At 41.2% G+C, this 24,952-nt stretch overlaps 1 protein-coding gene and 2 long non-coding RNA genes across 3 annotated transcripts in view; 2 read left to right on the top strand and 1 right to left on the bottom strand.

The window, feature by feature from the left end:
• LOC115256314 (uncharacterized) overlaps positions 1 to 24,952 on the bottom strand; it is a 715,903-nt gene that overhangs the window by 50,678 nt on the left and 640,273 nt on the right. The gene's annotated exons all lie outside the window — the stretch shown is intronic.
• Positions 1,531 to 7,267, top strand: LOC134284192 (uncharacterized). The gene is made up of 3 exons (XM_062842777.1): positions 1,531 to 1,594; positions 1,656 to 1,726; positions 1,788 to 7,267. Exon 3 carries the CDS (start codon positions 2,123 to 2,125, stop codon positions 7,265 to 7,267), a length of 5,145 nt encoding a protein of 1,714 aa, XP_062698761.1. The 5' UTR covers positions 1,531 to 1,594; positions 1,656 to 1,726; positions 1,788 to 2,122.
• Positions 7,532 to 9,309, top strand: LOC134284052 (uncharacterized). Its single transcript, XR_009995595.1, has 3 exons — positions 7,532 to 7,595; positions 7,657 to 7,727; positions 7,789 to 9,309. It is a non-coding gene; the product is annotated as an uncharacterized LOC134284052 (long non-coding RNA).

Raw genomic sequence — 24,952 nt, 5'->3', positions numbered from 1 at the left:
TCAGGAAACCTCAAGAATTTCCTCAAGAAAATACTCCTGGAACAACTCCAAGGATTCCTTCGAGAATTTCTCCAGGGAATTCTTCAGGAACTGCTCCGAGACTTCTTCCGAAAATTCGCCCAAAAGTTTGTTAAAAAAATCTTCCAGGAATTTCTCCAAGAATTGCTCCAGATATTCCTCCAAAACTTCTGCTAAGCAGTTCTCCAAGGAACTCTTATTGGAATTTTCCCACGACCTGCTCGGATATTTCTGTGGATAATTTCTTTAACCTTTCAGGACGCGCGCTATCAAGCAACCGAAACTGTACCGCGCTCGCGCTGTATACGACGAGCGAGATTTTTTGGTAGTGTTGTACTCTTTACAACAGCGCGCGCGTTGAAGGGTTAAGAATCCCACCAGGAATTTGGCTAGGGATTCCTTTATAAATCCATCTTGGAATTCCTCCAGGAATTTTTCAATAAATATCTTCAGGAATTCTTCCAGGATATCCTTCAGAAGTTCCTTCAGAACTGAATATGGGAATCTCCTCAGGAAACCCTTCAAGAACTCCTCCAAGACATCCGCCAAGAATTCCTCCAACAATTCCTTCCGGAATTCCCTTTCATGAGTTTCTTCAGGAATACCGCCACGTCTTCTTTCAAGAATTCCGTTTTTTTTTTTTCAGAAAAGGAAGGGACCTCACACCATGCTAAGAACCTTCCTCGTCCCTAAAAAAACCCTACATGCAAATTTTCACGCCAACTGGTCTAGTAGTTTCCGAATCCATGAGGGTCAGACAGTTATTTTCAATTATATCAATTTCAATAAACATCGATTTCAGTCAAATGAGAATAGAATTAACTAAACATATGAATCAATACTTATTTACATATATATGTACCTATCGATTTGAAAAAAAAAACAATAAGAAAGTGTTCTCATGAACATCTGATAGCTTGAATTCAGCGAAAAGTTTCTGCAAAAAAAATATGAAAATAATTGTTGAACCAGGTTAATAATGCATAAAACTTATTATAATGGCACTGATATCTCAATTCTTGAATTTTTACCTATGATAACAACTGAAATTTAAAAAAAAAAACTTTTCTTTTGTCTTTATTTATAAGGGTTTCAGCTTGAGAGCTGGTTCGCCTTCTAAAAAAACTTGTACCGTCGTTCGAGGTATCATTGGGCCACTATTCAACAATGTAAGTATATCATGTGCTAAAATGCTAGAATACATAATAATAAGATACTTGACATCCACCGTAGGATGCTCTGACTTATGTTGAATCCATGGGATCGATGGATCAATGTCGCCCTCCAGGCCCAATGTCACCCCACACGACGGTACCTACAAGCAAGGGTGCGACCATTCATTTGCAAAGATTTACATTTATTTGCTATTGTTGCCACGACCGCAGCACCGGCAACCCGGCCTTCGACATCTGGAGATTCCCTCCATCAACGCTAGGCGCGCCACTGAACAGACATATGGATTGGAGGAAACTTTTGATCGATTCGTATGTCAAGGGGCAATGTTTTGATCTCCAGCTAACGTGTTCATAAATGTGCTATATTGGAATCTTAAATTTACTTAAACTGTTGATGAATTGTAGGATTTGTTTAATTGAATTGATTTATTTAGTGCCTAAATGTTCTCTCCTAAATTACAGATAAAGATCTCATCTTAAATTTACCTAAAACTACCTTAATTTGTTAAATAATCTGTTTTGGGACGTGGAAGGTTAGAACAACAATAGATTTTAGTATTGAATTATATAACTAATAATTGAGATCTTCTACAGGTTGAATTAGATACCTTTCATAATCACATTATTAAAATTTGAATTGACTACCTATTATTACTCTTTGGTAAGCTGTTTAAGATGCTAAAATTGTGCTAAAGATGTATTATAATCCTATAATAATCCCAGCAGATAGATTTATGACGAGAATTGGATTGACCGTGCTTTAGTTTGGCATAATAATGCACTATTAAATGTAAGTTGAATTGATACGGTTTAAGAATGTGATTGAACTTATGAAATCTTTTCAGCTTGAAGCATACCAGAAATAAAGTTGCTATCAAGAATAGTGCCAAGTTTGTTTGACGCAACAAACTTCAAGATTTAATATCGATATGGATGCCCAGCACCGAACAGCCACCCCGCCACCACGACCTGGATACAGTTGCGTTGCCTGTAAGCGCCCGGATTCGGCCGATAATATCGTAGCCTGCGATACATGCAGTCTTTGGTGGCATTACACATGCGCCGGTGTCACCGATTCGGTAAGAGACCAGGAGTGGACATGTAGGAGATGCCTTCCAGCTCCCACGGTACCACAGTCGGTACGATCCACTACGTCGAGTCGCAGAGCCATCCTCCAAATGAAACGGCTGGCTGAGCAGCAAGAACTAGAGAGAAAGCAGCTGGAATTGGAGAGGAAACAGTTGGAACTTCAGAAGAAGCACTCGCAGGAGAAATTCGATCTGGAAGAGACGTTAGCGGAAGAGGAAGACAATCGTAGTGTCAGAAGCCGCGTGATCGAGATTGAGTCTCGAGAGAAGCAGGTATCCACATGGATTGATCAGCATACCCCCGCAACCAACCAACCGGTCGTCCCAGCTTCGCATGTAGCAGCGCTTACTGAGCTTCCACAGCCGATGCAGCCGCTGATCAACAATCTACCGGATGAGGAACAAGGAGCTGTAGGAGGATATGATTGTTTGAGACAGCCAGACCCCCAGAAAGCTACCACGCCCACCGATGAAGTGACGATCGAGCGAGCTGTGCAATCAGGTTTTCAACAACTGCAGCAGCAGCTGGCACAGTGCCAACAACAGCCAGAACCGACACTTGCACAGATTCAAGATCTGGAGGCACAATTGCAGAGATTTCGGATTCAACTACAGCAGCGAAACCAGTCAACTCCTCTCAAGCTACCTGTGCCAAGCACGAGTAAAGGTGCGATTCCCAAAGCGCAATGTATAACGCAGACGAACAGGGCGCGAGAACCAGTTGAGAAGCAGACAGATCCTCTTGTAGATCAGCACGGCAGAGACACTGTTCCTCTAGCTAAATCGGTTCCGATGGCAGCTCCATTAGAGCAATCGCGACAGGTAATATTCTCGAATCGGTCTGCCAGCAATCTGATTTCAAACGAGCAACCGCGTTCCCATCAAGCGCGATCGGATCTTCTTCCACATGAAACAGATTCATACGAGCAGCCGCGTACGCTTCACGCGCCCTCGAACATTCTTCCTCCAGGATCGGATCCATTCAGACAGCAGCACTCGGCGCAGTTCAACTACTACGATGCTCCAGGCAATTCGAGCTCCCTTGCGCAGCCGCAGGTCTATTCTGCACCGTCGAGTTTCCCAGCTGTATTACCGACCGCCGTTCTACGTCGACCGTCCCAAGAACAACTCGCTGCAAGACAGGTGATGCCACGCGATCTGCCCGAGTTCTCAGGTGACCCAGAAGAATGGCCGATATTCTTTAGCAGTTTCACTAACTCCACGGCCGCTTGTGGGTTCAGTAATGTGGAGAATCTCGCCCGCCTGCAACGCTGCCTGAAAGGTAGCGCCTTGAAGTCAGTGCGATACTATCTCCTATCACCTGACTCCGTTCCGGATGTGATGGACACACTACGAACGTTGTATGGACGCCCGGAGGTTATTATCAACAGGCTTATTCGAACCGTGCGCGAGACGCCAAATCCCAAGTCCGAGAGATTGGACTCCCTAATTGACTTCGGAATGTCCGTCAGAAACCTGACCCAACATCTGGTTGCAGCCGGCCAGCAAGCGCACCTGGCGAACCCGGCGCTGCTTCAAGAATTAGTTGAAAAACTACCAGCCAACGTGAAACTGCAGTGGGCGCAGCATTTGTCATTCCGCCCTGATGCAAGTTTGCGGAATTTTAGCGATTTTATGTCAACAATAGTTGAGTCGGTTAGCAAAGTGGTTATTTTTTCCGGCGGACAGCAGGACAAGTCGCGGAGCAAAGACAAAAGTTTCGTCCATGCACACGCTGAGCAACCAACATCGGGTAACGCAGTGAAAGACAAAACAGAGCAGGATAAAGTTTGTCTATTCTGCGGAAAAGCTGGTCATCGGATGAAAGACTGCACTAAGTTCCAAAAACTCGCAGTGGACGATCGATGGAAAAATGTGCAGATGCTGAAGGTTTGCAGAACTTGTCTTAATCTACACGGGCGACGCACGTGCCGCATATCAAGTCGATGTGGGATAGACGGCTGCCAATTCCGTCACCATCAACTGCTACACCAGAAGAGCGAAGAAATCACCAAGAAGACGCCGGAAGTCAGGAGGACAGAAGATCATGCACACCACCATCATGAGCAGTCCATTCTGTTCCGCATCATTCCCATAAAAATCCATGGGGCTACAAAATCCGTCAATGCGTTTGCCTTTTTGGACGAAGGCTCTTCCGCAACGCTCGTCGAGCGCAGCTTAGTTGAAGAACTTGGGATTGAAGGTCCAAACGTCCCGCTCTGTCTCAAGTGGACGGCAAATATGACAAGAAACGAGGAAGAATCGCAGGTAGTATCATTGGAGGTATCTGGAGTTGATCAGAAGAATCGGCTCCACCTAGTGAACGTCCGCACCGTAGAAAGTTTGAACCTACCAAATCAAACGCTCCGCTTCGATGAACTTCAAAAGGACCACCCTCATCTGAAAGGCCTTCCAATCCATAACTACGAGAACGCTACTCCTAAGCTCCTTGTAGGCCTTCGAAATTTGCAGTTTGCAGTACCGCTGAAAGTCAAACAAGGACGAAGCGGTGTCATAGCGACCAAAACGCGTTTGGGATGGTGCGTATACGGCAGTCTGGACGAGGTTGAAAACAACGCGGAGGTCAGCTACCACGTGTGTGAATGTGAAGCCGAAGAGAAGCTGGAGCAACTAGTTAAAGAATACTTCAATGCTGAAGACTGTGGAGTACGCCATCAGGATATCCTGGAGTCCGATGCCGAAACGCGAGCACGGAAGATCATGGAAGCGACGACACGCAGGATAGGAAACCGTTTTGAAACCGGGCTTGTGTGGAAGACAGACATCGTGGAGTTTCCTGACAGCTTTCCGATGGCGTTACGCCGTCTGCAGTGCCTCGAGAGGCGCATGGATAAAGACCCACTTCTAAAGGAGAACATCCACCTTCAAGTGCAGGAATACCAACAAAAGGGCTTTGCACACCTAGCAACAGAAGACGAGCTTGCCGAGGCAGATCCCAGGCGGATCTGGTATCTTCCGTTAGGAGCAGTCTACAACCCCAAAAAACCGGGGAAGGTGCGATTAATCTGGGACGCAGCGGCAAAAGTAGACGGGATCTCGTTGAACTCCCTTCTGCTACCCGGCCCGGACCTTCTCGTATCGTTGGTATCGGTGCAGTTTCTTTTCCGTCAATATCCAGTCGCCGTCAGTGGAGACATCAAAGAGATGTTCCACCAGATGAGAGTTATCGAACGTGACCGACCTTCTCAAAGCTTCCTGTTCCGCTATATAATGGACGTGTTAACCTTCGGAGCAGCCAGCTCTCCAACGTCAGCTCAATTCGTTAAGAACCGAAATGCACAGGAGTTTGCCAACGAGTTCCCGAGAGCTGCTGATGCCATAATCAAACGGCATTACGTCGACGATTATCTCGACAGTTTTGAGACAATCGACGAGGCGAAGACGGTTTCTGGCGAGGTGAAATGGATCCATGCACAAGGAGGCTTCGAGATCCGAAATTGGTCGTCTAACCAAAAGGCAGTACTGGATCACTTGGGAGAAGCTCCGAAACAGGAAACGATAGATTTGTCCCTGCAGTCGAAAACGGAGCGTGTGCTGGGAATGCTGTGGTGCACAAGAGAGGACGTACTATGCTTCTCTACAGTCTTCAAGGACGAAATGGCGACACTGATTGAAACGGGAACGAAACCGACTAAACGCCAGGTACTCAAATGTATCATGAGTCTGTTTGACCCGTTAGGCCTACTGGCGTGCGTCCTGGTACACGGGAAGGTAATAATGCAGAGCATATGGCGTAGCGGCATCAAATGGGATGAGTGTATCGACGAAAACGTCTACCAAGAATGGACAAAATGGATTGGCTTGTTGGACGACGTTAGCACTGTAAAAATACCTAGGTGCTACTTCCACAATGCGAGTTTGGATCTGTACCGTTCGTTGGAAGCACACGTTTTTGTCGACGCAAGTGAAGCTGCATACGCAGCTGTAGTTTACTTCCGTATTGTCAACCAAAACGGAACTGGAATATGCGCTTTAGTGTCTGCGAAAACAAAGGTGGCCCCACTAAGGTACGTCTCCATACCAAGGTTGGAGTTGATGGCGGCTGTCCTAGGGGTTAGATTGTTCTCATTCGTGCGCGACAACCATTCCGTCAAAATCAATCGAGCAATCTACTGGTCTGACTCTGAAGTTACCCTAGCTTGGATCCGCTCGGAACATCGGAAGTACCGCCCGTTTGTAGCTTGTCGCGTTGGTGAAATACTGTCGTCGACCAACGTGAAGGATTGGAGACATGTTCCCAGCAAGATGAACGTTTCAGACGAGGCAACTAAGTGGACTGACGGGCTGTCTCTTGGAGCGTCAAGCCGCTGGTTCAATGGCCCAGCATATCTGCAACTGCCGGAAAATGAGTGGCCCAAATCGAAACGATCTATTGCGACTACTGATGAAGAGTTGAGAGCGTGTCATCTACATCAAGAATCCGACGTTCTGTGCTCTCCCATAGACTACAGCCGATTTTCCAACTGGAATCGGCTGCTACGTACAACGGCGTATATGATCCGTTTCGGAACGCCTCGTAGTCGGAACACCTCGGGAAAAAGAATTGATCACTTGTTAACACACGAAGAATTGAAGGAAGCCGAGATTCTGCTGTGGAAATTAATACAATCAGAAGCATATCCGGATGAGATTGCGATTTTCTCGAAAAACCGGACTCTACCGATGGACAAACAACTAGTTCTGGATAAATCAAGTCCACTTTGGAGTCTGACACCTATGCTTGACGAAAATGGGATTCTTCGCATCGATAGCCGCATTACAGCAGCCCAAGGAGTAGCAGAAGACCTAAAGTTTCCAATTATATTACCTAGGAAGCATTCGGTTACCATCCTCATCGTCAACGATTATCATCGGAAGTTCCTGCACGGGAATTCTGAAACGGTGGCCAACGAAATACGGCAACGATTTTATGTTGCTCATTTGCGCACCGTAGTTAAAGGACTGGAGAAGAGATGTCAGAATTAGGCAGGCGATGATTCAGACACCTAGTGGATTTTTCCGGCGGCCTGTTTCCAAATTGGCTGTGCTGGACGTGGCAGGACGCAGTGAGGCTGCTGGACCCATACATCCTCACGGGGAGGGGGATGTTGCCACGACCGCAGCACCGGCAACCCGGCCTTCGACATCTGGAGATTCCCTCCATCAACGCTAGGCGCGCCACTGAACAGACATATGGATTGGAGGAAACTTTTGATCGATTCGTATGTCAAGGGGCAATGTTTTGATCTCCAGCTAACGTGTTCATAAATGTGCTATATTGGAATCTTAAATTTACTTAAACTGTTGATGAATTGTAGGATTTGTTTAATTGAATTGATTTATTTAGTGCCTAAATGTTCTCTCCTAAATTACAGATAAAGATCTCATCTTAAATTTACCTAAAACTACCTTAATTTGTTAAATAATCTGTTTTGGGACGTGGAAGGTTAGAACAACAATAGATTTTAGTATTGAATTATATAACTAATAATTGAGATCTTCTACAGGTTGAATTAGATACCTTTCATAATCACATTATTAAAATTTGAATTGACTACCTATTATTACTCTTTGGTAAGCTGTTTAAGATGCTAAAATTGTGCTAAAGATGTATTATAATCCTATAATAATCCCAGCAGATAGATTTATGACGAGAATTGGATTGACCGTGCTTTAGTTTGGCATAATAATGCACTATTAAATGTAAGTTGAATTGATACGGTTTAAGAATGTGATTGAACTTATGAAATCTTTTCAGCTTGAAGCATACCAGAAATAAAGTTGCTATCAAGAATAGTGCCAAGTTTGTTTGACGCAACAGCTATTACATATCTCAGTTCATAAGCATGCTATCGAAAAACAATGTATGGATGAATTTAACCTTGTAGTTTTATCTGAAAGTTTGCCGAATAATATTGGGGTCGCAAACGTATAACAAAGTCGTGAGCGAGCTGTGAAGGCATCTCTCCACGCAGTGAATGTAAATTTCATTCACGCTGTGGAAAGTTGCCTTCACAGCTTGCTCACGACTTTGGAATGCGTGTGCGACCCCAATGTTATTCGGCAAACTTTCAGATAAAACTACAAGGTTAAATTCATCCATACATTGTTTTTCGATAGCATGCTTCTGAACTGAGATAATAGCAAATGAATGTAAATCTTTGCAAATGAATGGTTGCAACCTTGCCTACAAGCAGACCAAAATGATTGTAGTTGTGAAAAAAAATATATAAAAACATAAAAGGTGGGCTGAGTGTACCAGTTATCACCTTAATCATTCCCTATTTATCCATAGTGGTTATTTAAGATAAACATTTAAATTCTTGCCACTAAAACTTTCATAATAGGTCAAAGCATGAAAACTTTCTAAATTTTCACTATGGCCAAATAGGGAACTACTATGGATATAACTGGTACACTCACTCTACAGTGATAATTTCTAATGTATCAAAATTTTACTGATTTAAAGGTTCTGGGAAACAAGTAACAAAAAAAAACGGGATTCAGATTTGGTGAAAATTCTGGCGAAGATCCGAACACACTTCAGGAATTTCAGGCGAGAAACACATTTTAGAAAAAGTTCCAGATTGCATTACCAAGAGAAATCGTTATTGAATTTTATTTTTGGAAAAGTAATTACCTTCTATGATGATGATGATGATGATATTGTTCTACCATCTATTATAGCAAGGCAGCTGCCTATAGCACTGGAATAATCTGAAAAACGATTTGATCAAGATTGTGCTGTTGTTAGTGGTCAGTCATTTTCCTGTATGAAGGGTCAAAAAGGGTTGTGCGGACCCGGAAGCAGAGACACTTGCGCGAAACCCGCGTCAGGGGAAAAGAATCTCCTTCCAGAAGAAAGTTCTCACGAACAACTGCAAAATCAAGCCCTCGATTGACAGAATACTCCCAATAGATGGGGTCGAAGAGCCCGCCCTCAATCCACGAAATGTTAACAACAATGAGGAGGCAGTTCCAAGCTCTTGTCCAAATCGCTTCAATCGGGTGCCATGATGGTCCCTCCCTTTCCCAATATATGATGAGATATGTATATGTAATGTATGTGAGTGTGTGTTGTGTATGTTTTGTTATACATTTGTATGAAAAACAGTCATAATAATGACGAAAAAGTAATTACCTTCTATAGGAAAAAAATATAAATATACATCCAAATTCCTAGAGAAATTGGATGTATATTTTATATTTCTCATGGTAATTAAAATATCATATTTGAAAATTTCTCTGGCAGAGTTTGTGTGGGAAGGGTTGTAAGAGTGATCTGAAATGATAAGAAAGATTCAGAGTGAATAGTCATGTTTAGTAGAACGCACTCTTTCTGTTTTGAAAAAAAAAAATTAAAAAAAAATCCCAACCTTCATGTTATCTGCTAGAGATGAAGTGTTAGACATAACGCTTTGCTGTAGTAGAATTAGTCATGAGCTGACCAATTGGCATGTGTCAGATGAAGAATCCTTATCTGACCATCGCTACATCTTGTTTGAACACGTGAATGTTACTTCGCAAACATTGCGTTTCAGGAATCCCCGGCCAACAAACTGGGATCTTTTTACTGATTTGGTTGCGGTCAAATTTCATGGATATTCACCATCCATTGGCACTCCAAGTGACTTAGATGATGCCGTTGATACTACAACGACCTTCATCATAAAAGCTTTTGAAGAAGCATGCCCTCTACGGTCTGTGAAAATCACAAGAGGAACCCCTTGGTGGAACTCTGATCTGGCGAAACTCAGGAAACAAATTAGAAAGAGTTTGAACAGACGACGTTCGGCTGTTTCGGAGGCTTTCAGGTCGGCTCGCAAGGCCTACAGGAAAGCTCTACGGTCTGCTGAACAATCCGGCTGTACAAATGTTGTACAAATGTTTCCAGTTTGAGTGAAGTCAGTCGGTTATACAAAATCCTTGCGAAATCCAAGGATTTTCGAGTGAACGAACTTCGTGTGCCAAATGGCGATCTAACTTCCTCTGATGAGGAAGTTCTGGAATGCTCATTCAGCACACACTTCCCTGGATGTGTGGATATTACATCTTCCCATGAACCTGATGTATTTTCTTGTAGTTATGATTCTCTGGCTTCGGCTCGGAGTATTGTAACTATAGAATTGATTGAGTGGGTACTTAATAGCTCCCCGAGCAAAGTACAATAACTGAGCAGTAACAAACTGATAACTAGTGTACGCTCCAGAACTCATTTTACAATTTTGTGTTATCAACTTGGTAGTTCATGTTACCATTACCTGTCATCATCGTCGACAACAACAACGGAAGTTAGTTATCAATGACCGTTGCAAATATCTTTCTGATAACAAAATAAGTTTTCAATTGAATAAAATTGATAGATTTACAGAAGCTGTTATCAGGGTACCTTTGATGATAACATAATGAGATATTATATTGGTATCACGGGTATACTTGGTTGTTATCATGTTTGTTATGTTGCCTGCTTATTCAGCCACAATGAGAACAAATTTAGTTAATTATTTTTGATATCAGATAACACAGTATGTTATCCGGTTGTTATGAAACTTTGCTCGGGTCTGCTCCTTTCAAATCTCCTGGGGCAGATGGGATATATCCTATTTTGCTTCAGAAGGAATTTGATTATTTCAAACATGTTTTGAAAAAAAAAACTATTTGTTTGCAGTTTTGCTACAGGGTATATTCCCAAATCTTGGCGGGATATTACTGTGCGGATATTACTGTGCAGTTTATTCCGAAACTGGGTCGTGCGGCGTATGAACAAGCAAAGAGTTTCAGACCTATCAGTTTGACCTCTTTTCTTCTGAAATGCTTAGAACGCATTGTGGATCATCACATCCGTGATGTTCATCTGGCCAACGTGCCTCTTCATGTGAACCAACATGCCTACCAATCTGGTAAGTCCACTGTGACTCTTTTACACAAGGTTGTTTACGATATCGAGAAAGCATTCGCTCAAATGCAATCTTGTTTGGGTGTTTTCTTAGATATCGAGGGTGCCTTTGGCAACGTGCCTTCCGATGCCATATTTGAAGCCGCACGGAGTCATGGTATATCTCCAATGATTTCCAATTGGATTCATCAAAAGCTCAAAAAACGATGTCTCTCTCGACATTGCGTCTAGCAGGGATTAGGAAATTGAGTGTTTATGGAGTCTTGTCACCGCTTTTGTGGAATCTCGTGGCAGATACTCTATTGAGGCAACCCAATAATAGCGGTTTTCCTACTTATGGTTTTTGCCGACGAGTACCTAGCATTGTTAGTTGGTATGTGTATCACCACTCTTTTCGACCTGATGCAAAGCGCCCTTCAGGTAGTTGAGGGTTGGTGTCACCAATATGGCCTTTCGGTTAATCCGAGTAAAACATCTATTGTTATTTTTTCGGAAAGGCGAAACCGTAATGGCGTTCGACCTGAACTTCTCTTTGATTCTGAAATCTGGTAAAGTACAGGTGATTCCAAGTTTTCCTGAAAATCTCACACAGCAAAAAAAAAAATCTTGTGATATTGTTGCGTATGAAAACGCATCTAAAATTTGAACATAGATTAGACTAAATATATTTAAACTTTAGCACCTCTAGTCTCTGTAGCAAAGAGAAACATAATGTCAAATAGAAGTGAAGATCAGTAGCTACAGCGAGGAAGTGGTAGAAGGAGCTAAACCACCGAATATGTAAGATTATTTGTACATGTTTATACATTGTTTTATTCAATAAAATATCATTTTAGCTTTATAGCTGATCGTAGGAGAATCTACGTTTTTCCTTTCTGCTGAAAGAGTCGGGACTCGCCACCACCTTCCGCAACCGCAACACCCATCATTTTCGCTGCACATCAGTCGCGTCGTAAAAGGGATGTAAACAATTACATCATTTTCATGCAACAAATTAGCTGCCGCAGCTTGAGAGTGGGTCTAGCAATCGCTAGAACCGGATCTTTAGATGAATCATATATAAGTAAAATATTGGCATGGAATCGTACACTGATCCGTTGATTGTGAGGCATATCCCTTACCTCTCGGCTATTTCACCGAGTTAGAAGGAAGGTGATAAATATGATACTGCTTCTAGGTATCTGCTGGAATGGGTTTGTTGATACTTTCCAGTGCCAACCAGGGTGTGCATGGTGAGTGTGATAATTGTTGGGAAATGATGTAACCGAGTGAGATTACGTTCGAAAATGAATACATCACCAGAAATTACGCGCCTGGATATTAGAAAATTATTTGCTGTGCACATTGAGTTCAGAATCAAGAAATGGCCTTGGGGCTATCCATAAACCACGTGGTCATGAGGGGGGGGGGGTGGTCGGCCAATGATCATTTTGTATGGACGAATAAAAAATTTTGTATGGACTAATGACCACGCGGGGGGGGGGTCAGAAGTCCTAAAAAAATGACCACGTGGTTTATGGACAGCCCCCTTCGGGCAATGCCGGCGAATCTTTGGTACAACTTGGGGTCTAAAATCCAAGTATATCAAATGGATCTACACAACTGTGGTGGCAAAATGGCGAAATGAGAACGATCCAATCAAAGTTAGGCCAACTCCAAAGCATGTGCTTAATGTCGATGTCTGGAGCATTCTCTCAACTCCCATGGCAGCGCTCGAAGTTCTCTTTGAAGTTTACCAACATCTCAGTTTCCATTCATCTCAAACAAGAAGCACTTTCTTGCACTTACCGCCTATGGGTACTCGGCTTACTAGAGGAAACTCCTGTGAATCGCAGTTCAAAACACACCTCGTTGTTTCTACTCTTGGTGAATTGGGACAAAATTGTCCTTGCTCCAAGTGATCTTACATTTGCTTGTAATTTTCCATATAGGATATTTTCCACGAAATTCCCATTCCGGGAAGAGTGGACATCTGGCTATCTGGAGAGAAGTATTTCAGACGGCATCGTATGTTACACTGATGGCTCCCTTCTCGAAGGTCGAGCAGGTGCTGGTGTTTATTCTCGTGAGTTAAGGCTGTATCAGTCTTATTCATTTGGTAGACACTGCGCCGTTTTTCAGGCCGAAATCTTTGCTCTTATGTGCGGAGTGCAGTCAGCACTTCAGCAGCACGTAATGGGCAAAGTAATATACTTCTGTTCAGATAGCCAGGCTGCTATTGAAGCACTTGCTTCGGCCAACTCCAGGTCGAAGATAGTTATCTCGCTTGTCGAGCTCAAATCAAGGAGCTGAATTCAGCAAATGGGTACCTGGCCATTCTTCCATCACTGGAAATGAATGGGATGATGAGTTAGCTCGCACTGGAGCATCATATGACGCCATTGGACCTAAGCCAGCTATTCCGATATCGAAGTGTTGGGTGAAGCTTTAGATTCACACCTGGACTGTTACTCAACACAGACAATACTGGATTTGTTTGGAGTCATGTCGTCAAATCAAATTGTTTTGTACTGAGCCATCTCCAAGGGTGGCGAAGTATCTTACAAATCTGTCAAAGCAGAATTGCAGCATGCTGGTCAAAGCATTGACTGGCCACTGCCGACTCGGTTATCAGATGGCAAATATTCAGCAAGCTGATTCATTTGCCTGTGATAGCTGTGAATCCGATTATGGAACTTCGTATCATTTAATATGTAACTGACCAGTTTTTGCGCAACTGCGTTTCCGAGTATTCGGTAAACACTAATTTAATAAAAAATAAAAAAAAAAAACAAAAAATTTGGAAACGCATCCAAGTTTTGCTTTAAGGTAAAATATTGAAACAAAATATATTTGGAGCCAATATGACCCCGGCAATGAAACCGAGCACAACAAACGTATTCGAGGCCAACGAGGTTGCGCAGCTGGGGCATAATTAGCCGACTCCAGTTAAAGCTGATTTCTTTTTCTAAACAGTGTACATCTTTATAACCATATTTAAATTTTTCGAAAACTTAAGGAAAAAGTCCCTAAAACTCTCTGATGACACGAATTTTGTCCATCTTTCTTAAAAATTTACTCCATACAATCGAAAAATCTATAGATTTCAGATTTTTTTTTGATAAATAATGTTCAAAACGATTTTAAGTTATGCCTAAAAAACTTTTTCACTTAAAATCCAAATCAAAAATCTTTGTTTAAAGTCCATCACTTACGTTTTATTTTAAATAGCTATGTTATCCAACTTGTTTGGTAACCCTATCGGCTGCATTCAATCAACGCACCGGGCTTTGGCATCGACACATGTGTTCCGACCGTAGAAGCCGCCATTTATCAACGAATAAACAACATCTAAATTTTCCCCCCACACCGAAGTAGGTAAACTGGGGAAAAGCATAAGACCAGCGCGAGACGAGACGACTCCGCCACGATCGACGACTTCAACTTTTAGGCATTTTTTATTTGTCGTCAAATTACACGCTTGGATGCGATAAAAAAAAAGAAAATTTCCCCGGCACATCAAGAAAATAGAAGAGGGAGAAAAGGAATTTGTTGTCTACCTTTTTAAAAATTATTGCGTTCCTAAGCTTCTTACTAAACCACACCAACCAACTACTAGATGTTACCGTGGGACATTAATTTTCCAAATCAAGAAAGCAGTTAGACCTCTGAGGTTGCCGGCGCTGTTGTAACTGACTGAGGCGCTAGAACGTCTGTTCTGGCTCAAACGGAGGGGAGTTTCTCAAGTGGCTGAGCATATGCATCGACACGTGTGTTTGTGTGTAGAAAAAAAGGGCAGAATAGGAAAAGTGACAAATTATGATAATATATTGCGCGGAAGCATTCCACTAAACGACGGCATTATAGAGCGATGAACTGGTGCTGCCGGTGCATAATGTTTCGAAACGAGTTAATTCCGAAGGTAGTTGTTCCACTTGAGGGAAGCAGAAAAAGAGGGGAGTATTCTGCGCCTTTTTCCGATAAAATCTCCAGTTACATCACATAACTCAGTGAACAACATTGCATGCAAACAACAGATAAGTATCACCCTTCCCCAGCCGTTCTGCAGCCGATATTGACCCGATTGGGAAAAGTTTCTTTTCTTTTCAGAGAGAACGGAAGTGGAACGGGTGAGTTCGTTAGTACTTTACAGCTCGCAAGTACTTAGAAGAACGAGATGCCGATTTTTTTTCGTTCACTTCCATCTAGCAGCTAGATCGTCGTTAGAGAAAGACCCTCGTGCAAATGTGCTGCTTCGAGTGCAAAAGTAAAGTAGTTGCACGCCCCATATCCTGACCTTTGGTCCCAAACCGAACGAAAGCAAGCGTTTTCTTTTCGGTCGGTGCTTTTTGGTTCGAAGCCAGAGGCGGGATAAGTAAAAAGTTCTGCATGGGAGGGCGTTTCCGAGCTACTTCCGGAGGGGTGCTCACTTTGGCCTCCGGTTACGGAGTGGATGGTTTTTTTTCTACGTTCTTCGATAATGGTTGTACCTTCTAGAGGACTTCGGGTTCAAGTTTTCCAGCGTCAATCGATTGAAGGCGAAGAGAAGGGAAGTTACTTTGTAATTGGAGGCTGCGTTCCTAAAATGATGTTCGAGTGAGATTTTTCGAAAATAATTCAGCATAGCATGTCTTTTCGGCAGAAATTTCCTTACAGTTTCTTGCAGGATTACATTTTGAAATGCAAGCAGGATTTTTGCAGTAGTTTCCTCGTAGATTTCTCCAGCGATTCTTGCAAGAATTCCTCTATGGATATATTTAGATTTTTTCACAATTTATTTTGAATTTTTTGTAGGCATTCCTCCAAAGGTTCTTTCAGATATTTCTTTCTCTAGAACATTCTCAAGAGATTCTTCAAGAAGTTCCTTCAGGTTTTCCTCCAAGGGCTGCTCAATGAATTCATGTTAGGGTTTTTTAGAGCTTTCGTTGGGAATTGTTTTAGATGTTTTACTGTTGATCCTTCAGGATCATTCCATCGCTTTATTCCTTGGTTCTTCTCAAATATATTTTCAAGACATAATTTTAGAAGTACCTGGAGAGGGTTCATCACATCTTCCAGGTTATTCTTTCGAGATTCGTTCCAAAAAATCCTATCCTTCAAAAATTTCGTCAGTGATTCCCTGAAGAATACCTCCAGCAATTTGTTATTCAATTTATAATAATTCAACAGGTTTTCCTTCAGAAACTCCTCAAAAGTGTCCGTTGGAAATATCCTTAGGAATTTCTTCGGAAACTAAACCTGAACTAAGTTAAGAAATTTCATTAGAAATTTTTCAAAATTTTTTTTGAATTATTTGCAGAATTCCTCCTTAAGTTTTAGGTATTTCCCCAAAGATTATTCCAGGATTTCTTCCAGAGGTTACTTTAGATATTTCTTCAAGAATTTTAGTCCACCAATTCCTGCTGAAAAAAAAAATCAAGAGTTTCTTGTACTAACCTATCAAGCTAAAAATATGTGTTAACCCTTCCGTTACCAACCCCCCCTAACGAGAGTGCGAAAAAAACACTCTTTTCGCTTTATTTTTTTGTTTTTCAATATTTTTCAACCAAATTTTGACACAAGAAGCGGATATCCTTCTAGTTTATGGATTTTCCAGGGATTTTTGGAATGGCCACCTGGTTCCGGAGTTATTCCGGAATCAAAATGTGTCATTGGAATTGGCCATATTGGATAAAGTGAATTTTCGATATGAGAACAGTTTAGTTTTTAGACCTAAATGAACTAGAATGATAGAAACATATGTCTGGAAGTCCATATCGGTCACTAAGTGCCTTGGAACCAGTTTTACGGATGTTCCGGGGTCAATTTTTGAATATGTTTCAATACCATCACGCGACACCTCAAACTTCGTGATTTTTCAAGATACATCATTCTGAAGTGTTTTTGTATAAACCGAAATACTTTTGGCCATTTTGGAATCAATAAGCGGATTTCACGGGAATTGGTTCCGGTGGTTCCGGTATCAATTTTTGAATATGATTCAATACCATCATACGACACATCAAACTTCGTGATTTTTCAAGATACATTATTCTAAACTGTTTTTGTGTTATCCGAAATACTTTTGGCCGTTTTGGAACCGAAAGGCGGATTTCACGGGAATTGGTTCCGGTGGTCCCGGGGTCAAATTTTCTAAGATGAATAAACACCATCATGCGACATATCAAACTTCATGAATTTGAAAGTTATAGAATATTATTACGATGATTGGTCATTTAGAATACATTTGGATATTTTGGAACCGGTTTAACGATTTTCCGTAATCCAGTTCCGGCGAAAAGTTTTGGAAAGGGTGCAATACTAACATTTGGAATTTCAAACATCGCGGTTTTCAAAATACACCGTTATGTGCTAGTTTTGCGTTGAATGGAATACTTCTGGTCATTTTAGAACCGACAAACTGATTACCGGAAAATGATTCTAGCGGTTCCGGGTTCCATTTTTCGAATGTGAACGAAACAGTATCATGCTACACCTCGAAATTCGTGGTTTTTCAAGATACATCATACTAAGCTGTTTAATGTTATCCAAAATATTTCCTCCTGGTATTTCTTCAAGGCCATGGGGTTTTCAAGGAATAACTCTATCGATTCTTCCAGTGAATTATCTAGGTATTCCTTTATGGATTCCTCCCGATATTTCTTCAAATTTCTTCTCTTGGGTTTTTCCAGGCATCTCTGAAGTTTCACCAGACATTTTTGCAGAGATTCCTCCAGCAATCCCTCCTAGGATTATTCTAGAAATTCCTACTATGATACCTCCCGCAATTCTTCTAGGGATTTCTCTCGAGATTTCTATTGTTTTTTTTTCTGGAATTCTTGGTGAGGTTATTGAAGACAATCTTCTTGAGATTCTTCCAGAAGTTTCTCCGGTGATTCCTCCAGGAATTCCTTCAGAGATTTTGGCCTGCGATTTCTCGAGAAATTCCTCATGGGATTCCTCCAAGAACTCGTATCGGCCTACCTCCAAGAATTGATTACCTGCAATTCCTTCAGAGACTCTTTCACGGATTTCTCCGGAATGCTTTTAAAGATTATTCCAGGGATTTCTCTAAGCATTCCTCTAGGTATATATTCAAAGAGCATCTTTTAGGATTCCTCCAAGCATTCCTTATGGGATTTCACAAGAGAATTCTCTAGTAATACCTACTAGTCTATAGAAAAATCACTAGCAGTATCACCAGAGGCATTTCTGGAAGTATCCTAGGAAGACTATTCGAAAGAAACCCAGCAAGAATGTCAAGAGAAATCCATAGAGGGTTTCCTGCAGGTATCACAATAAAACTTTCTGGAGGAGTCATAGAGGATATTCCTGAAAGAAACACAGTGGGAATCGCTTGTTGAATCCCAGCTGGAGCTCCAAGAGGGATTCCATTGGAAATTTTCGGAGAAATCCTAGGATAATGTTTCTGGAGTAATTACTCGAGGAAACACCAAAGGAACTTCAGGAAGAAACGTAGAAAGATTACCTTGAATCATCCCAAGAGTTTTTGAAGGAACTCCAGGAAAATTATAAGAAGAAACCCTAGAAAAATTAGGTATTACAGTAAGAATTTCAGGATGAGTCCTGCGAGAAATTGCTGAAAGAACCACAGTAGGAATTGCTTTGACGAATCCAGCTGGAACTCCTTCAGGAAAGCCAAGAGGAGCTCCTGGAGCATTGCCATGACAAATTCGTGGGGGAATCCTGGGATATAATCTAAGCTTTTCCAGAAGTTCCTTCGGTGATTGCTCCAGGAACGTCTTCAGAGATTTTATTCAGGAATTCCAGCTGGGATTAAACAGTTGCAACTGTGGTTCTGCCAACAAATCCTCCCAGGACTCCTCCAAACGTTCTTGTCTTCATTAGTACCTTCAGGAGTTCTCCTAGAATTTCTCTAGTGGTTTCTTGATTATTCAATAATATTTGCTGGGATTATTCAAGGCAATATTTTGAACATTCTGCAAAAAGTTCCTCCGGCGATTCTTCTAGGAATTCATTTAGAAATTTTATTGCGGGATTCCTTCACTCATTTCTCATGGGGTTCCTCCAGGAGCTCCTCGTGACCTTCCTCCAGAAATTTCAGCTGGAATTCTTCAACAAACTCTTCCTGCGGTTCTTCCAACTATTCTTGCTAGGACTCCAGGTATTTTTATCCAAGAAATTTTATCCAAAGATTCCCTCATAAATTTCTCAAGGGATTCCTCCAGGAGCTCCTATTGGCCTTCCTGAAAGAGTTCCTGCTTGATTCCTCAAATCAATGTTTTTCCAACAATTTCATCCAGGACTCATCCAGAAATTTTTACTGTAAAACCTCTCGGAAACCATCTAGGATTTCTTCTTATAATTTCACCTAGCGTTCCTTCGAAAACTTTTGAGATGATTCAAGGCAATCTTTCAACGATTCTCCCAGAAGTTGCTTTGGTGTTTCCTCGAGAAATTACTACACAGACATTATCCTGGGATATCTCAAAAAAAATTCATGGAATTCCTCCTGGAGCTCCAGCTGGGATTCTGCAAGCGATTCCTATTATGATTCTTTCAGAAATGCCTGCTAGGACTCCCCCAGAAAGTTTTATTGTGATACCTGCAGGAAAACCTCTATAGATTTCTCTTAACATTCTTGCTGGGATACTTGGAGGAATGCCTCTGGTGGTACTTATAGTGATTATTCAAAAGACTAGTAGGTATTACTAGAGAATTCTCTTGTGAAATCCCATAAGGAATGCTTGGAGGAATCCTAAAAGATGCTCTTTGAATATATACCTAGAGGAATGCCTAGAGAAATCCCTGGAATAATCTTTAGAAGTATTCTGGAGAATCCGTGAAAGAGTCCCTGAAGGAATTGCAGGCAATCATCTCTTGGAGGTAGGCCAAAACGAGTTCTTGGAGGAATCCCATGAGGAATTTCTCGAGAAATCCCAGGCCAAAATCTCTGAAGGAATTCCTGGAGGAATCGCCGGAGAAACTTCTGGAAGAACCTCAAGAAGATTGTCTTCAATAACCTCACCAAGAATTCCTGAAAAAAAAAACAATATAAATCTCGAGAGAAATCCCTAGACGAATTGCTGGAGGTATCATAGTAGGAGGGATTGCTGGAGGAATCTCTGCAAAATGTCTGGTGAAACTTCAGGGATGCCTGGAAAAACCCAAGAGAAGCATATTGAAGAAATATCGGGAGGAATCCATCAAGGAATACCTTGAGATTTCATTGGAAGATTCGATAGAGGTATTCCTTGAAAACCCCATGGAGAAGGTCTTGAAGAAATACCAGGAGGAAGTATTTTGGATAACATAAAAACAGCTCAGAATGATGTATCTTGAAAAACCACAAATTCAAAAATTGATCCCGGAATCACCAGAACCAATTCCCGTGAAAGCCGCTTATCTGTTCCAAAATGGCCAAAAGTATTTCGAAATCACGAAGTTGGAGGTGTCGCATGATGGTATTGAAACTTATTCAAAAATTGACCCCGGAACATCCGTCAAACTGGTTCCAAGGCACTTAGTGACCGGTATGGACTTCCAGACATATGTTTCTATCATTCTAGTTCATTTAGGTCTAGAAACTAAACTGTTCTCATATCGAAAATTCACTTTATCCAATATGGCCAATTCCAATGACACATTTTGATTCCGGAATAACTCCGGAACCAGGTGGCCATTCCAAAAATCCCTGGAAAATCCATAAACTAGAAGGATATCCGCTTCTTGTGTCAAAATTTGGTTGAAAAATATTGAAAAACGAAAAAGTTATAGCGAAAAGAGTGTTGTTTTTTCGCACTCTCGTTAGGGGGGGGGGGGGGGGGGGGGGTTGGTAACGGAAGGGTTAATGACCCTGTAGATATGCTTGGAAGAATAATAGAGAACAATCAATATGAGAGCAAAGTCGCTCTATGGCTCACGTTAATACACAGATAAAAATAATGATATTTACACCTCATGTAAACTTCATTTTAGTCATGTAAACTTAGTGTTATGATGGTTTACATGATATATCATGTAAATTTGTGTTATATGTCATGTAAATACTCAGAGTCATGCTGAATTACATGACATATAATGGAAGTTTACATGATATTTTATGAGTTTTACATGATATGTCATGTAAACTTCTGTGATATCCCACGCTCCAATTATGTGCATTATATGTCACAGAATTTTACACTCTTTTTTCGATCTGTGTAGGAATTGCATATAATTTGAAAACATCAACCCGTACTCTTCAAGAGTTTGTGCAAATAATTCGTGAGATACGATGGAACAATAGAAAACAATTTGAACATATTTTAAACGATGGATTAGTGTAATATAAAATTGTAAATATTATAACGAAGGAAAAGCTTAATAAAGGTTATTATTGAGAAAAAAAAATCTACATTAAACTACAGGTATCTTGTGCAGTTCTTTCAGAAATTTCTTCAGAAAATCCTCAGAAATTTTCTTTGAATTTAAAAAAAAATCCATAATTTTTTAGTGCAATATCGGGAAGATACACTGAAAAATAATAGTTGAGGAATCTTGGAAGTAATTACAGGAGATGTTTCTGAAGGAATTGCAGTAGCAATTTTAAAGAAAACCTTTGTAAGAATTACTGCAGGAAGCCCTGAAGGAGTTTTTTTTTAAGAATTCTTGGAGGAACTCAGGAAGAAATTTTTGTAGGATTTTGAAACGGGATTTTCTGAAAAAAAATCCACAGGAGAAGTTTTGCTAAAATTCCTAAAGAAATCCCTGAAATACTGAAAGAGTTCTTGGATGAAGAAATCGCTGAAGAAACTTCATGAGGTTAAAATGGAGGAATTACTTAAAGAAACCTTGATGGAATTTTTGAATAAGTCTTTAGTCTGATTTCTGCAAAAATGGAACCCCAGGTATCTCATAAATTTCAGGGGGATTTCTGAAGAAGCTACTGGAGGAGTACCAGCAAAAACTTCTGGGTTAGCGCTTGGGGAAACTCCAAGAGATTTCTTTTTAACTTTCGAAGGGTTCAAGGAAAAATATTTCAATAGAGTACCTGAAAAAATGCCTGACAAAACTACTGAAATTAATAATGCAAGAATCCCTGGAGAAATTATTGATGGATTTTGGAGAAGATATTATAGAATCTTCGTAGACCACCCATGAACTCTACTGAAGCTCTTGAAGCCCTGAAACCAACTGAAAAGTTTTGAAACGCCTTTAAAACCTTAGAAAATCCCTTGAGATACTGTTGAACCGCCTATTTTCTACTGAAGGCCCCCAAAAACCTCCTGGAATCGCACTGAAACGCGTTGATGTCCTTTGATACACGCTCAAATGCCTTGGCATACATCAGAAAATCTTCTTGAGACCCCCTGTGGGCTTCCTGCGAATTCTACTGAAGCCTTATGAAATTTCTTTAAACCACTCTAAACGCCTTAAAATGGTTCGTAATTTCCCCTAAGGCTCCCCAGAGACTTACTTTATACTCTATTTTGTATACAAAAGCCTTGATGATGATGATTAACCTGGGCTTGTTAGGGGAATATCTGTAAATAAAAAGAAAATCGCGTTAAGTACTGTTCCTTTGAATTCCACTAAGAATTTGCATCTTTTGACAGATACGTATTTCGACCTCAACTGTAAGGTCGTCTTCAGTGTCTTGTACTTGACTCGACTCAGTCTAGTCAAGTACAAGACACTGAAGACGACCTTACAGTTGAGGTCGAAATACGTATCTGTCAAAAGATGCAAATTCTTAGTGGAATTCAAAGGAACAGTACTTAACGCGATTTTCTTTTTATTTACAAAAGCCTACTAAAACCACTTGAAACCCACTAATGTCCCCTAAAGACTGTAATCCACTGTAACGTTTTCAAACACTGAGACTTCCGTAGTCAATCCTTAAAATGTGCCCTCTGAAATTCCCTGAAACCTAATGAAACTTCTCCCTCACGAAACGCCTTGCAATTTATTTGGCACTCTCCTCGAGCTCTCATAGAAGCCCCAAAAGCAGCAAGGAAAAGCCACCTGAGCCCTTCTGAAGCTTTCGTGAAAGGTTCTCGAATACCTTGAAACGACTGGAAATATCTCTGAAAGCATCCTGGTCTCTCCACTTGAAGCCCTCTGAAACCGCTGGAAACATCGTCTGCAATTGTCTTTGACCTTGAAACCACTGAAACTCCTCTGCAAGAGTCGTCAAGCCCCTGTGAATCCGCGTATAACCTTGAATATTCTTAACTGAAGAGAGGTGTCTTCGAAGTTTTAGTTTGTACCTAAGTCTTAGAAGGGCAACGGAATTTTTAGGGGATTTCATTGGGTCCTATGAGGCCCACATGCACCCCAATGAAATTCTTTTCAAAGGAGATTCCAGGAAGATCTTGGGTGTTGCCCTAAAGTGGAATCAATAGCGAAAGTGATTCAAGGTTGGCTTCTGATCGATTCAAGGTTGGGATCGGATCGGATATTGGTGGACAACGACATTTAAGATTTCAAGGGTGTTTCGGGAGGTTTAACATAGCTTTCGAGGGGGATTTAGGAGGGTATTATTTGATGTAATAAAGATATCAAGTTTTTTAGGGGTCAGAGCGTCTGCAGGGAGTTTCAACATGTTTAATTAGTTTCAGGATTGTAAGGAGGCTTCATGGGGTTTCAGGAAAGATTCAAGGGAAATTCATGAGGATTTTAGGAAATTTTCGTTGGGGTTATCGTGAAACTAAAATTGAACCCCTCTGTAATTCCTCTGAAACCCTCACTGTACCCGTGAACCCACTGTACCCCTTGAAATCGTAGTTAAGGTCCGTGAAAATCAAACATTCATGAAACCGCAATGAAACAACTTGAACCAAACTCCTTCCCAAAGCAGTTTTCAAAAGGATCTTAAATAGGCAAATTGTTAGTTTTTTTGGTTTTGAGCTCTTGGTCTCACGGGGACAAACAAACTTTTCAAAGGGGAATGAGTGCAAAAGAAGTTACAAGGAGTTCTTAGGAAAACGGCCTCGTGTTGAAGGAAAGAGAATTTCAAGCTCTCTTTTTAAAAGTAAGGATTATTAATGGTTGTCTAAGAAGAATTGATGGTCATAGAGCTTAAACCAAGCAAAGTGTGACTCCGGGGTTATAGGCCTCATAGGTGTCTAAGGGTTTGGGAGGGGTATCCTGGTTCAGGTGGTTTAAGATATGTTTCAGGGGGGCAGGCTAGGAGGTTCACAGAAGTTTCAGGTGATTTTAATAGGCTTCAGGAGATTTCAAGGGTGCTTGGATACTTTTGGGACGTATTTTATGCGGTTCATGAAAGTTTTATGGGAGTTTTAGGTAAGTTCATTAGGGTTTCAGAGGGTCATCATATCTGCAAGGGGTTTAAATAGTTTCAGGGGATTTCAATTAGGCTTCAGGAGGTTTTAGGAAATATTCATGGGGATGTTAATAAAATTTCAGAGAGAATTTCAGTGGGTTTATTGGATATCTCATGATTTCTGAAGCCCTCTAAAACTCCAAAAAAATCCTCTTAAATCCTTCCTAAGCTCCCTGACCACCCCCCCTCACTTTAAAACTTTCTGATATTCCCTGGAACTCCTTCGAAAAAAGAAAGCAGAAATCTTAGAGAGGCAGGGGCGTTTGAAGTTTTGGGTTTTCATTCAAAGGAACGCAATTTAATTTTCAGATGAGTCTAAGGGGTTTAGCGTTATCAAAAAGATATGAGTAGTGAGTTCAAATTGAGTTAAAGAGAGTTTGAAGGGCAAGGTGATTTTCTGTAAAAAAGCAAATAATGTTGCAGACATTTTAGAGGTGGAAGGATCATTTATGGTTTGGCGAAGTTTGGAGTCAATGGCCAAAGATGTTCCAGGGTGGTTTCTGAACTC

This window comes from Aedes albopictus, chromosome 3 (genome assembly GCF_035046485.1).
Source record: "Aedes albopictus strain Foshan chromosome 3, AalbF5, whole genome shotgun sequence".
NCBI classification, from domain to species: domain Eukaryota; kingdom Metazoa; phylum Arthropoda; class Insecta; order Diptera; family Culicidae; genus Aedes; species Aedes albopictus.
The sequence above is the reverse complement of the archived record's forward strand: the minus strand, read 5'-3'. Positions and strand labels throughout refer to the sequence as shown.

Coding starts and splice junctions, on each gene's coding strand:
- LOC134284192 (XM_062842777.1), top strand. CDS start 2,123: ATGGATGCCCAGCACCGAACAGCCACCCCGCCACCACGACCTGGATAC.